Source organism: Siniperca chuatsi, linkage group LG18, assembly GCF_020085105.1.
Source record: "Siniperca chuatsi isolate FFG_IHB_CAS linkage group LG18, ASM2008510v1, whole genome shotgun sequence".
In the NCBI taxonomy this organism is placed as follows: domain Eukaryota; kingdom Metazoa; phylum Chordata; class Actinopteri; order Centrarchiformes; family Sinipercidae; genus Siniperca; species Siniperca chuatsi.
This window is the reverse complement of record NC_058059.1, coordinates 3,934,251-3,947,188: the sequence shown is the minus strand read 5'-3', so window position 1 is coordinate 3,947,188 and position 12,938 is coordinate 3,934,251. Positions and strand designations below refer to the sequence as shown.

The following is a 12,938-nucleotide window of genomic DNA, read 5'->3' as shown; positions in this document are numbered from 1 at the left end:
ATTTTCAATGTTCATTCATGCCAGAACGCTTTACATACAGCATGTAAGCATATAGGAATTAAACTTAGCGTCCTGTCATTCATTGCTCGTGCATGTTGGATGTTATAAAACAGACGGCAGAATTCACTCTCTAATAACATTACATGATGTATCTGATTATATGAATATGTATCAGTGAAGCAGAGGCGAGCGTCCCTCGACCTCACGACGGTCATTGATTAAGGCTTCAACGGCAAAATACGTTTAAAAATCTATCAGTGATGCAGCCTGAGAGAAAACAGGCTTCTTCCTGATATAACTATAATCGGCGAGAGAAGGCAGAATTCTGACATGCTTGTCTTTTTGTCGGGACGGCGTGAGGCCCAGATGCGCTGTTGGTTGGCGTCCACTATGATACGCTACACAGGATAAAATGATCGATCATCGAATAGCCCATTTTCGTTCCCAACACCCTGCATCTGTTGGGTCGGGCTGTTATCGGGCTGATATCGTGTGGTCTGAACCCGGCATAAGTGACGAGGAGGAACAGAAATAAAGAGAGTGAGATGGGGAGTTACTGCCCTGGATTGGACCTCCTCTGCCCCCTTTAAGTCTCATTTGGTTTGTGTGTGATGGAGACAGACAGAGAAAAAGAGAGGCAGATTTAGGAGCTATCTGGGGCGCTGTTTAATGACAAAACCTCCTTTTGCTGGAATATTCACTAAATAATTCAACGCTGCTGAAAACGAGTTTTATAAAATGTGTGAATAATAAATACATGCTGTTGGTTTCCTCCCTGACCGCCACGGGTGTTACGAAACTTGATTTCCTCTCGCCCAAATTAAACCCCTTTGATTTTTATGATATGTAAATCTTTATATTTTTTTAATGCCAGACTTGAATTACAAAGTTAGACTACAGAAACGTGGTATCACAGCAGCTATAACAGGAGGGCATTTGGGAGGAAAGCAATTGAGCTGTTATTTTTAATCTCCTTATTCTCAGTGTACACGGCCTGAGGCCAAGATCAACCTGAGTTGAGGTGTGGAGGAAAACTATTGATTGATTCTATAAAAGGAACATTGCTCTCTGATAACTTCTCTACCTCCACGAAATGTTATTCTCATTGGACGGATCAGTTTCTGTGCGTTTATGTCATGTTAATAAAGTTTTTTCCACTGTGCTCAGGTTGCCGGTCCTGGAGTCCACGGCCCCCTCCGGTGACTTGTCTCGGCCTCACCATATAGTATCAGTGGTGCCCAACCGCCTCCCTCGCTGGTTCACTCTCAGCCACATAGAGACCCAACAGTGTGAACTGGCCTCCACCATGCTCACTGCTGCTAAAGGTACACACACATATTTACAAGCCCAGGAAGAATTGTTTTGACAGTGGCAACGTGCACATCTGAGGGCAAAAGTGTTTCAAACAACACTCAAAGGGGGGTAGTAGGCAAGGTATGTAGTAGTAGGCAAAGCTGAGCCCTGAGCAACCACGACCATTCAAGCCACGGCAAATAAAATTTAGGACTTTAATACCTTTTTAAATACCACATAAAATGTAATTAATTACCTTTTTCATAGTCAAAGCAGTCAAAAAATGGCGGAAAACCAGTGGCAACTGTTAGTACTTACCAGCTGTTTATAACAATAATTTCTAATAATCAATTAACGTGACCTGGACCCAGAGAAGTGACAGAAAGCTGATAGATGGATTAACCGATTAGAAATTATTAATTAAGTTACTTTTAAGTTTTTGCTAAAATTAACTATTTTGAATTGTCTTTTACATTTTTTTGACTGTCCATTATGAGTGGATGAGCTTCCTAGCTACTGTAGCTAGCAGTAGTGGCACTACAGGTCTGATGGTGCTCACTCAAAGTCCACAAAAAAGGATTAAGCAGCCTCCTTCAGCACAATCCATCTAGTTTATGATGTATAACGTCTCAACAGCTGACAATCACATACAAAAAAAGTTAACTAAAGTTACTGCCTACAATATTACAATACAACAGTATTTAAGAATATATACAATACCTTTTTGTAAATTAAGTTTAAGACTTTTTAAAACCTTCTAAGGCCTTTTTTTGATGGAACTAAATTTTAAGACTTTTGGAGACCTGCAGATACCCTGGGCACATACATACAATAATCCTGGTATGTAAAAATGATGCCTGTGAAACTAAATATCTGATAGACTGACTTTGCTTCTCTGTCCCCGTTTGTTTGTTTGTTTGCTGTGTTACCAGGCGATGCTCGTAAGCTAGAAACAGTGTTAGAGTCCATCCAGAAGAACATCCACTCCGCATCCCACATCTTCAAACTGGCACAGGATGCCTTCAAAATCGCCACCCTCATGGACAGCCTGCCGGACATCACGCTGCTCAAAGTCTCCCTGGAGCTGGGTCTTCAGGTAAACAACACACACACACACACACACACACACACACACACACACACACACACTTCATATAATGCAGACTCAGAGCTAACCTCGTTTCTCTTACAGGTGATGAGAATGACGCTGTCTACCTTGAACTGGCGGCGGAGAGAGATGGTGCGATGGCTGGTCACTTGTGCTACTGAGGCTGGTGAGTTCGCTTTTCCCCAAAAAAAGCAATGGACCCTTGCATGACACATATGCGGTTTACAATGCTAACGGTTGCAGATTTAACACTTAAAATTATGAGTATTTTTTGAAACAATTAGTCCTTGATTTCACACAGTAAAAAAGAACAAAAGCAACTTCTCCTTTCCTTTGTCTGAAATGACGACTGATTTCATCAGCTGTAGCTAGCTAGCTAATTAATGCTAACTCTGCAGGTTGGCTGAAACTCTCCAGAAGAATTTTTAATGTTTCCAGCTCACTTGTTTTATCACAAAAGCCATTTTAAAGGTGTCTTAAATCTGCAACTTTATATATGATATCATGCTAAAAGATTGAGGCTAAAGCTAACAGGTCCCGGCCGAAAAGTTAGCACCCCATCAGTTAATGGTACATGTAAAAGAAACGTGAAATGAGCAGTATTGTTCTTGTATTTACAGTGTAAAGCTAGTTAGCCCTAGTACAGTATTAGAACGAAATAACATTTTAGTTATGTTATCATTTATAACATAACCCTGTTTGGATGCTAACTATAGAAAAATATGTGAACAAGCAACACAGAAGATGCATGCTGTGTTGTTTCAAACAAGAGAAAGCTTTTAGGATAAAGAGGACTGACCGATGACAAACTATCCTGGGTAACGAGTTTGGCTGGGTTTCTTGGTCCCCAAATCAAAGAGCAGGACAGCTAGCTTAAAATGTATGTATTTTTTAAACATAACCTGTAACCCCACATAATAATGTAGTTAGATAATTATATGCTGTTTGGCTTTGGAAGTAAAGCTAGGTCATTATTGTAAGTAAGCTTGTTAGCCAGGCATGCTAACGGTTGCAGCTAATGTTACAGCAGACAAACGCACTCATTAATCCATTCTTTACAATTTTGCTGCTTTGTTCTTAGCAGTGGTAGAAGAAGTACTCAGATCCTTTACACTAGTAAAAGTAACTATATTAACATATAAAAATACTTCATTATTAAAAGTACTGCTCTCACAATTATACTTAAGTAAAAGTACAAAAGTTTTATCAGTAAAAATTAACTTAAAGTATCAAAAGTAAAAGAACTAGTACTAGTACTAGTTTTTAGTGTGTTATCGGTCAAAGTGGAGCTAATTTTTTTCACTACTTTTATTTATTTATTTATTTATTTATTTATTTATTTATATATATATATATATATATAGGGTACAATGCACGAATTTTATAAACTGATCATGTTTTTTTTTTTATGTTAAAACTTAATCTGCAAAGTAACTAGTAACTATGACCGTCAAATAAATGTAGTGACAATAAGTAGAATATTTGCCCTTGAAATGTAGTTAAGTAATTAATAATAGTAAATACAAGTACTCGAGTAAATGTAGTTACTTTCCACGGCTGGATTTTGGTTCAAGGCGATAAAAACACCACCACCGTCCAGACTCCTGAGATACCAAATATCTCACTAAGATATGATTCATATGTTTTCTGTTCAGGGGTTTTTAGCAAACTTCACAAGACCTTTAAAAGTTCATTTCGGAGGGCTCTCGGCGGGAGAGAAGGAAGAGGAAAGGAATGACTGGCAGGGTAGTAATTATAGAAGATTGTGGGCTGTTGGCTGATGAAGTGGGCCTCGTGTTTGGACTTGAATACTGAAACCCAGTGGCTGATTTTCCCTGAGGTGGACAGGAAGCTGTGTCCAGAGGGACGGAGCTCTGTAGGGGAAAACCCCCCTCCCAGATGATTTCTTGTGAATGTGGAGGAGTGACAAGGAGTCCCTGTTTCTGTGAGCAGCGTTTGAATAGATTCATTGAGAACATGCCAGTTGGTGATGTAGAGGGGGGGTCAGGCCCTATAATGCCAGAGAATTAGAAATAGAATATCCAATTAGAAGGTAAAAAAAGCTTTTGTAAGACTGGTGACGTAAGTTTTTATGTTGGAATCCTGGAAACATTTAATGGTTTTTGAGTTTGGGCGGCGATACTCCAGTGCTGCAGAAGTCCTGTAGATATTTAAATAAAAATATGCTGTTTTGGATATTGCATCAGTAAATCAAATAGAGCTTAAGGTTGAAAATAAAGGTGTTTACTTAGTATGACTTGTGCATTTATAGTGGTAGATTGATTTTAATGTCTTCAGGGTCTAAAAAGGATATAATTTTGCCAGCAGTAAAGCATTTTTTTAAAATGCATTTTATATTATCTAGACTGCAGGATTTAAAGGTTAAGGCTGGTGACATTTTAGATTTTTGTTATTGTCAACAAACCCCATGAAAATACCAAACCCCAACAACATAGTTTCCCAGTTCTCCAACCTGTCTGTGGCACTCAGCCCCAAATTCTTTGGTTCCTACAGAAGACTTAAGTCTTTAAAAATGGGTAACAAAAATAGTTAAATTTTTAAAGAAGGCTCAGTAATTTCTTAAAACAGCTGGTCCTGTTTTTAATCAAACGTTACTCAAACAGGAGGAAATCGTCCATTTGTTGGGGACTATTTTCAGTGGTGTAATAATACACATTTGGTGCTACAGTGAGTATTTACTGCAGCAGGACGGTGTATGTGGGATTGAGTGTCACCAGACTTATCCTTTAAAGGATTCAACTATGGTGTTTGACCAAATGGAAGCATGTAAAATGGAAAAAGAAGAGGACCTAAGATTGAACCTTGGGGGACACCAAAATTCACTTTAAAAACAGGCAGATGAATTTCCATCAGTAAGATCTAAATCTCAAACTAACATTTCTTTTCCTCTCTGTCTAGGTGTGTTTGCGCTGGACAGTATCATGCAGAGCTGGTTCACCCTCTTCACCCCCACTGAAGCCACCAGCGTCGTGGCTAGCACAGTCATGTCCAACAGCACCATTGTCCGCCTGCATTTGGACTGCCATCAGCAGGAGAACCTGGCCAACTCTGCCCGCACCCTGGCCCTGCAATGTGCCATGAAGGACCCCCAAAACTGTGCCCTCTCGGCTCTGACACTCTGCGAGAAGGACCACATTGCCTTCGAGACAGCCTATCAGATTGTACTGGACGCAGCCGCCACGGGAATGAACTACACACAGCTGTTTACAATAGCACGCTACATGGAGCACCGCGGTTATCCTATGCGGGCGTACAAACTAGCAACGTTAGCCATGACTCACCTGAACCTCAGCTACAACCAAGACACACACCCGGCGATCAACGACGTGCTCTGGGCATGTGCTCTCAGCCACTCGCTGGGGAAGAATGAACTAGCATCTGTCATCCCTCTGGTGGTGAAGAGCGTCAAATGTGCCACCGTCTTATCTGACATTTTGCGGCGGTGCACGTTAACGACGCCAGGCATGGTGGCGCTGCACAGTCGCAGGAACTCTGGGAAGCTGATGCCTCTGGACAAGGCTCCTCTCAGGCAGCTACTGGACGCCACGATCGGGGCCTACATCAACACGACGCACTCTCGGCTGACGCACATCAGCCCGCGCCACTACAGCGAGTTCATCGAGTTCCTCAGTAAAGCCAGAGAGACGTTTCTCATGGCGCATGACGGACACATGCAGTTCACACAGTTCATAGACAACCTGAAACAAATATACAAGGGCAAGAAGAAACTCATGATGCTTGTTCGAGAGAGATTTGGTTGAAAGAGGATCAAATGAACAAATCTCCCTTTTTTACTTGAGTCTCCTTTTTTTTTTATCCTTTCTAACTTGAAGTGAAAATCCTCCTAAAACAACATTCATGCAAATCTTATTCCTACGATTTGCCACTGCGGGGTCGAATGTGATAATGAACACAATTTCCTGAAGGCAAAAGTCACATTCATTCATTGTGAGTTGTACCAAACATGAGCACAGATGGATTCTGGGTTGATTTTAGTGTTGGAATAGTAATTTGACAGTCTAAGATGATAGGAATGAGATATGAAATATGTTTTAGGGTACATTTTCTCCTAAAAATGACAAGTTGAAATTGAAGGAAAAAAAAACACTGTAAACCATTAAAGCAACAGCTGGTATTGATGTGTATAAAACCATTAAGTTTGCAGGAGGATAGAACTGTCAATTTGTGGAAGTTTGTGTGTTTCCCTTTATATGTATGAGAGCGAGAAAGTAAGAGTTTTACACTGAGTATATACTGTATTGTCCAGTGGCAAAATGTCCACCTTGCACTCCTCCTACTCCCCTCAGCTAACGTTCACAGCCTCAAAGAGAAAATAAACGGCTATAAACCAAATGGAGAAACTCCATCTGAAGTGACAAGTACCTCTTAAGATCCAGCTTTACCCCCCCCATCTGCTTCGCAAACTGAAAGAAAAACTCAAATTCACAATCAGAATTCATTTAATGGGTTGATATTTTGTTTTTGCCATCTTCAGGCTGATTGTTTTGGCTTTGCAGTGTTGTCTCAAACATTCAGTATGCTTATTTTACGGACACATTTGTCACAAAAACAAACTGTCACAGTGCTTGCTCTTGTGGAAACTTGGCAACAGTCAACATACATTCTCAGGGATTTCTCTAAAAAAAGAAGAAGCAGACAAAAAGAAAACAAGAGAGAGAACAAATGCATTTTATTGTCCTGTATATATGAAAGTATATGTCTGAATATTGAAAAAAAAAAAGTATATGTTAACTAATTTATGACAGAATATTCTATGTAAGGCACAATACTTGAAGCTTCAGTACTTTTGGTTTTTGAAACAAACATCAGAAACATATCAGAAGGACTTCAAAACGTCGCCTTGCATTGCATCAGGGGCCAGTTCAAACTGTAGTACACGCTGGCTGGTTTGGCTCTGCAGACATGTAATGAACTGCAGAAACTGGCCAGTTTGTAAGACAGGAAGTGGACATGCAAAAAGTGTGTATTCTCCTGAACACAGAAGTGTATTGAGGATTGTAGGAGTCGGAGAAAGAGACGACTGTGGAGGCAGAGGAGCGACAACATAACAGCTGGAAAACTGTTCCAGTGGAGTGAAATCTGCCCTCGTGTCTCCTTCTGCAACGATTCAGTCACAAAACAAAGCTCTGTTTTACGCCCAGTGTCCATGACTCTTCTTCTTACATCTTGACTTTGTGCAGGACAGAAAGTTGCTCTATACTGTAGGTCTTGACTCTTCCATTTTTTTTTTTTTTTTTAAAACGCTTTTTGTGTATTTTTTCCTCCTCTTCAATTTGTTTTAATTTCTCTCTAGAATTCCTCACACAAGAACAGCCTTCTTTCTTGCCTTGTCTTAATGCTTTAAAATAACCAAATGGGAGTTCTAACTACCAAACTTTTTTCATACGCCAACCGACTTTGGTTACAACCTTTTTAGTGTCTTTAATTTTTAGCTGAACTGGCTCTGTATTCTGTGCTTTAAAAGCTAATTTCATCTGTTTTTCAGTGTTGTCTCTTGTTAGTAGCTCCTTTTTTGTTTAGAAACGAAATATGCTCCCTTTTATTTATTACGTTAGGTAAATGATTGTACAACCATGTCAACATGCTCGTGAAGTTGAAACTAAGATTTGATACACTGATCGATTTATTTATGTAACTAAATCACTGTTTTATAAACTTGTTAATGAAACATTTTGTTTTGATTAAATTCGTTTTTGAGAGGATGAGGTCTTTGTGTTCTTAATTATTTAAGCTCTGAGAATAACGTTAAAGTTTATTCTTGATCTTAGAAATAAAGTATTTTGACAAAATAATTTTAATGCAAGATCCACTGCGCTTACTAGCTTTTTCCAGAGCTTTCAACTGCATCTAGGATTGTTTTGTTTTTTTAAATTTGTGTGACAATTTACGGCCGCAGATTTGTAATTACAATTTATAATAAATTATAAGTGAAAATAGGGTTTGAAATATCCATCACTTAAAGTCTGAAAATGATTTTATTAAGGATTTAAGGAAGTGTTTCTGGGACGCAATGAAATTAATTAGAAAGGGAAAAAGTATATCCACAAATTTGACCTTTTTGAGTGTGTAAATGTAGAAATTAAGGTGGTTAATATTAATTACAAAACTAACGAAGAATAAAAAAAGATTCTTTGATCATCTATGGGTCAAAGAGATAGGACAAGATAAACTTTATTGATCCCACGCAAGGATCAGTGCTCCAGCTTCCACGCCACAGTATCCTGGTTTCTCAAAACCAGGTTATGATGTTTACATGATCATAACCAGGATACTCGTACATATGTAAACCCACTCAATGTTTCGGTCTCAGCAAAAGCTTCATGGCTATTGATCCACATCGATCAGGATTAAAAAAAGAAAAGAAAAGTTTGGGGGGAAAACTGATGTGAGAGAATATGACCGCAGGAGTTATTTATGTGTGAAGATGATGGATTATTTGGATCTCACTTTGTTCTCATTGTTGAGTTTAATATCCGTCCTCTAATCTGCTTGTTTCAGACTTCATCAGTTAGTTTACTGATTAAATGGTGAAAGTTTCGGACCAAACTTTGTCGATACCTTAAATTATGCTCATGCTGGTCCAGTGTTGTCTGACATTTGTCAATTCAGGGTGGGACTGGAATTCCCTGTTGTCAAAGTCTCATCATGACTGAAAATGTCAGAAAAGGCTATTTTTTTTCTTGATTCAATACTTTTACCGTTACATTTTATATAAATCGTCAATAAAAAGTTTGTTAGGGGTCACTGGGTTGTAAGTATCCCATCAAAGTGTTGATACCAGTTGTATTTATGTAAATTTGTCCAGCAGCAGGATGTTGACACAGATGTTTATCTCAAGGTTTTAATGTTGGATTTGGTCTGAGGGTGAACAATCAGCACAGACCAGGATAGACAACTCACAGATTAATGCCCTCAAGGGGGAAGTCATAATTTCTTTTAGTGCTCATTTTACTTCCTGCTAAGATAATTTTGGAATTTTAAGCTTTCCTTATCCCACTTCCTTTCTCTTGTCAACAGAGTCAGGGGCCTGTTATAGGAAGGAAGCTCTTACAAAAAGGAAGTTTTGCTAAGGAAACAAAAGGACCATATGTCCATAATTTTATGGTCCTAAAGGATAAGTACAGGTTTCAGATGACTAAATTAGTGTCAAGTTGTGGGGCGTGTAGAAGCTCCTGAGGCCATCAAGTTTGATACAGCAGCTGATTCACACGACTACTGTATTTCTGTCCCCATTTAAATACAATCCACAGTTCCAAATATTGGCAATAGTTTTGTTTGGACATAAGCCAGACGGCAGCGGTGGAAAAAGTACTCAGATCTTTTATTTAAGAAAAAGTAGCAACACCACAGTGTAGAAATACTCTGTTACAAGTAAAAGTCCTGCATTCAAATGTTTACTTAAGTAAAAGTACAAAAGTATTAGCATCAAAATATACTTAAAGTACCAAAAGTAAAAGTACGTATTATGCAGAATGATCCATTTCATAATAATGTATATTATATTATTGGATTATAATTATTGATGCACTAATGTGCTCATCACTTTAATGTTGTAGCTGGTAAAGGTGGAGCTAATTTAAATTACTTTATACATCGCTGGGTATCTTGTCAGTGTCCCTCCGGGGATCAATAAAATCTTAACTAATAATAATAATAATAATAATAATATTATATCAGAATTATATATTTGTTGATTATATTTCGTATCATTAATCTGAATATATGCAAAATAACAATATTTATCTCTGGGATGTAGTGGAGTAAAAGTACAATAAAGTGGGAAGAAAATGAAAATACTCAAGAAGAAAGTACAAGTACCTCAAAATTGTACTTAAGTACAGTACTTGAGTAAATAATAATCTTAATTTTAACCTAATAAGTGCTCTGTGCACTCAGCCCTGGATGCCGTTGCCACTTCAGGCTATTTCTTGGACACACACACAACCCAAAATGGTTTCATCAATCAGAGCATATCCTGTAGCCAGGCAGCAGCTTATTTCTGTAACCCCATCTGTGTAACTGGCACCACAGATAAATCTTATCACCCTTAATCACACGTATCCTGTATGGACCTGCCTGTTATTCCACTCCTGCTGCCACATTAGTATTATCTATCTGCGATCGGAACTGCAAAGATAGTTTGTCTCACGATATCACATCTCAGAATGTATTTATTTATTGCTTATAATCTCTATTATGTTCAGATATTCATTTTTTTTTTATTTTTTATTTTTTATTGTAAAAATATTTCAAATCTAATTTGCATTTGAACCAAAATTAATTATTTTAGGTACATCACCTAGACTGTAGATTAGTTGTAAGCTAGAATCAGAAACACTTTATTGATCCCCAAGGGGAAACTCTTTTTACTAGATGAGCTAGTTGTAACCTAGTTGTAAGCTAGTAGTAGGCTAGTTGTAAGAGATGTCAGCTAGCTGTAAGATAGTTGTAAGCTAGTTGTAGGCTAGTTGTAAGCTAGGTATAGGCTAGTGTGTGGGCTAGTTGTAACCTAGTTGTAAGATAGGTGTAAGCTAGTTGTAAGCTAGCTATAGGCTAGTTGTAAGCGAGTTGTAAGCTAGCTATAGGCTAGGTGTAAGCTAGTTGTAAGCTAGCTATAGGCTAGGTGTAAGCTAGTTGTAACCTAGTTGTAAGATAGGTGTAAGCTAGTTGTAAGCTAGCTATAGGCTAGTTGTAAGACAGTTGTAAGCTAGGTGTAAGATGGTTAACGCTGAATGTAACTTTGTCCCAAAGATCATCTTTTTTAATTTGATATCTCTGATGGATGTGTTGATGTCAGGTCATATGACCTCCTCATAAATGTGGACGTGTGTTCCCAGTTTTGACAAATTTATAGTAAGCTGTGATCAGGACCAAGACTTCATTTGATTTTCTTTAGCCGGCAATAGTAACAACAAACAAAGAAAAAAGGGCGGGCTGCATGAGGTCAATAGAGTCAGAAAGCGAGAACTGGAATAGTCAATGCTGTGGAGTAAAATGGATAAAATATGAGGCCCACGACTAAATAATTTCAAGGAATTATTACTAGAGGAGGCAGATGCAGTGTGATAAGTAACAGCTGTAATCAATTAAATGTTAAGCTGATGGCCTAAGTAGTTATTCAATATGGATAGTCGATCAATGAGTTTCTGTATGTGGGGATTTTTTATTTTATTTATTTTTTGTATATTTTTTCCACTTTTTATTATAATTTTTTTGTCTTTTCGACCATTTGTTTATTCATTTTTTCCCCCTTGTTTTCTCTTTCATGATAAAATATGCAAAAATTGTAAGAATGCTAGAATTATAAATATCATCATATGTAAGCAAGTAAATCGACATTATGCACTCTTGCAATAAAGAATTTAAAGAAAATCATACAATTTGCATATCCTACATTAGGAAAAACAGGCACAACCAGCATCTACTGTTTCCACTGAGTATGAACGTGACTACAAACATATACAGCAATCTAGACTGTAAAATAATTTAATTAAAAGTCATGCATGATATTTTAGATATTAATTAAAAAGGTATCCCTGAATTGAGCCGTGGACTGAGAGTCTGACCCTGGGGCAGCAGAGCGGTAGATCACTGCTGCTCGGTTTTAAGAAATACAAGGTTGGTGAAGATTACTAGACTGCACCAATCATCCATCATGCTCAGGCTTGTCCTTGGAATACATAATGTAATGATAATCTGATCCAGTATGCAAATTAAGGCACAGTGGGGTGACAGCAGGGAGAACAGTCCACCTGTCCCACAACACAAGTAGCCCCAAACTACAGATCTGCTGTCAGATTACAGCCCTCAGTGGCTTTAAAGCAGAGAGGAATGCAAACTGGAACAAACGAATTTAAAGGGCATTTGTTTGTGTAGTCAAATTAGTTGACCAACAACATTATTTGCATATAGGTAACGTGTGATTTAGCCTCTTTATGAGATTAACAGTAGTTTAACCAGCATGGGTTTGTCAACACGCAGTTTTCAGTGCAGTGAGAGATGTTGTGGTTTGAGCAGCTCTATTTCAAATCCATATCAGAGCTGGTGTATGCACAATCCCATTGATTTAATGCACCGTGACTGTCACGCCAATTTAGGTAATTAGACACGGTGTCTGGCACTGTTAAAACCATTTCAACACACACATTCAGACACATGCAGAGATGTTAATGTTGTGATGGGAAATGCTCATGTGGGCAATGCCTGGAAGCCATTTTGTGTGATTTCCTTTGCCCCCCATTGACACAAGACATAAGTCTGAATGAGAAATATTAGATTAAGTTATAAGTGTGACTGTCAAAAAGCCCTTCATCCGACTTTAGCTTAACATTTAACATTTTCGGAAATATGCTTTTTCCCTTTCTTGCCGGGAGTTAGATGAGAAGATCGATACCACTCATGTTTGTCCGTTAAATATAAAGTTACAGCCAGCAACCAGTTAGCTTAGCTTAGCATAAAGACTGGAAGCAGGGGGAAGTATTCAGCCTAAGATAAG

General features: G+C 38.3%; 1 protein-coding gene across 1 annotated transcript in view; it reads left to right on the top strand.

Annotated features, from left to right (window-relative positions):
* Positions 1-8,145, top strand: part of zswim6 (zinc finger, SWIM-type containing 6) — a 53,790-nt gene extending 45,645 nt beyond the window's left edge. The window contains exons 11-14 of the mRNA XM_044173220.1: positions 1,168-1,325; positions 2,226-2,389; positions 2,486-2,567; positions 5,321-8,145. Coding sequence (XP_044029155.1) covers positions 1,168-1,325; positions 2,226-2,389; positions 2,486-2,567; positions 5,321-6,183 — 1,267 coding nt within the window. The 3' untranslated portion in view covers positions 6,184-8,145. The remainder of the gene's footprint in view (positions 1-1,167; positions 1,326-2,225; positions 2,390-2,485; positions 2,568-5,320) is intronic.
* Positions 8,146-12,938: the final 4,793 nt, after the last annotated feature.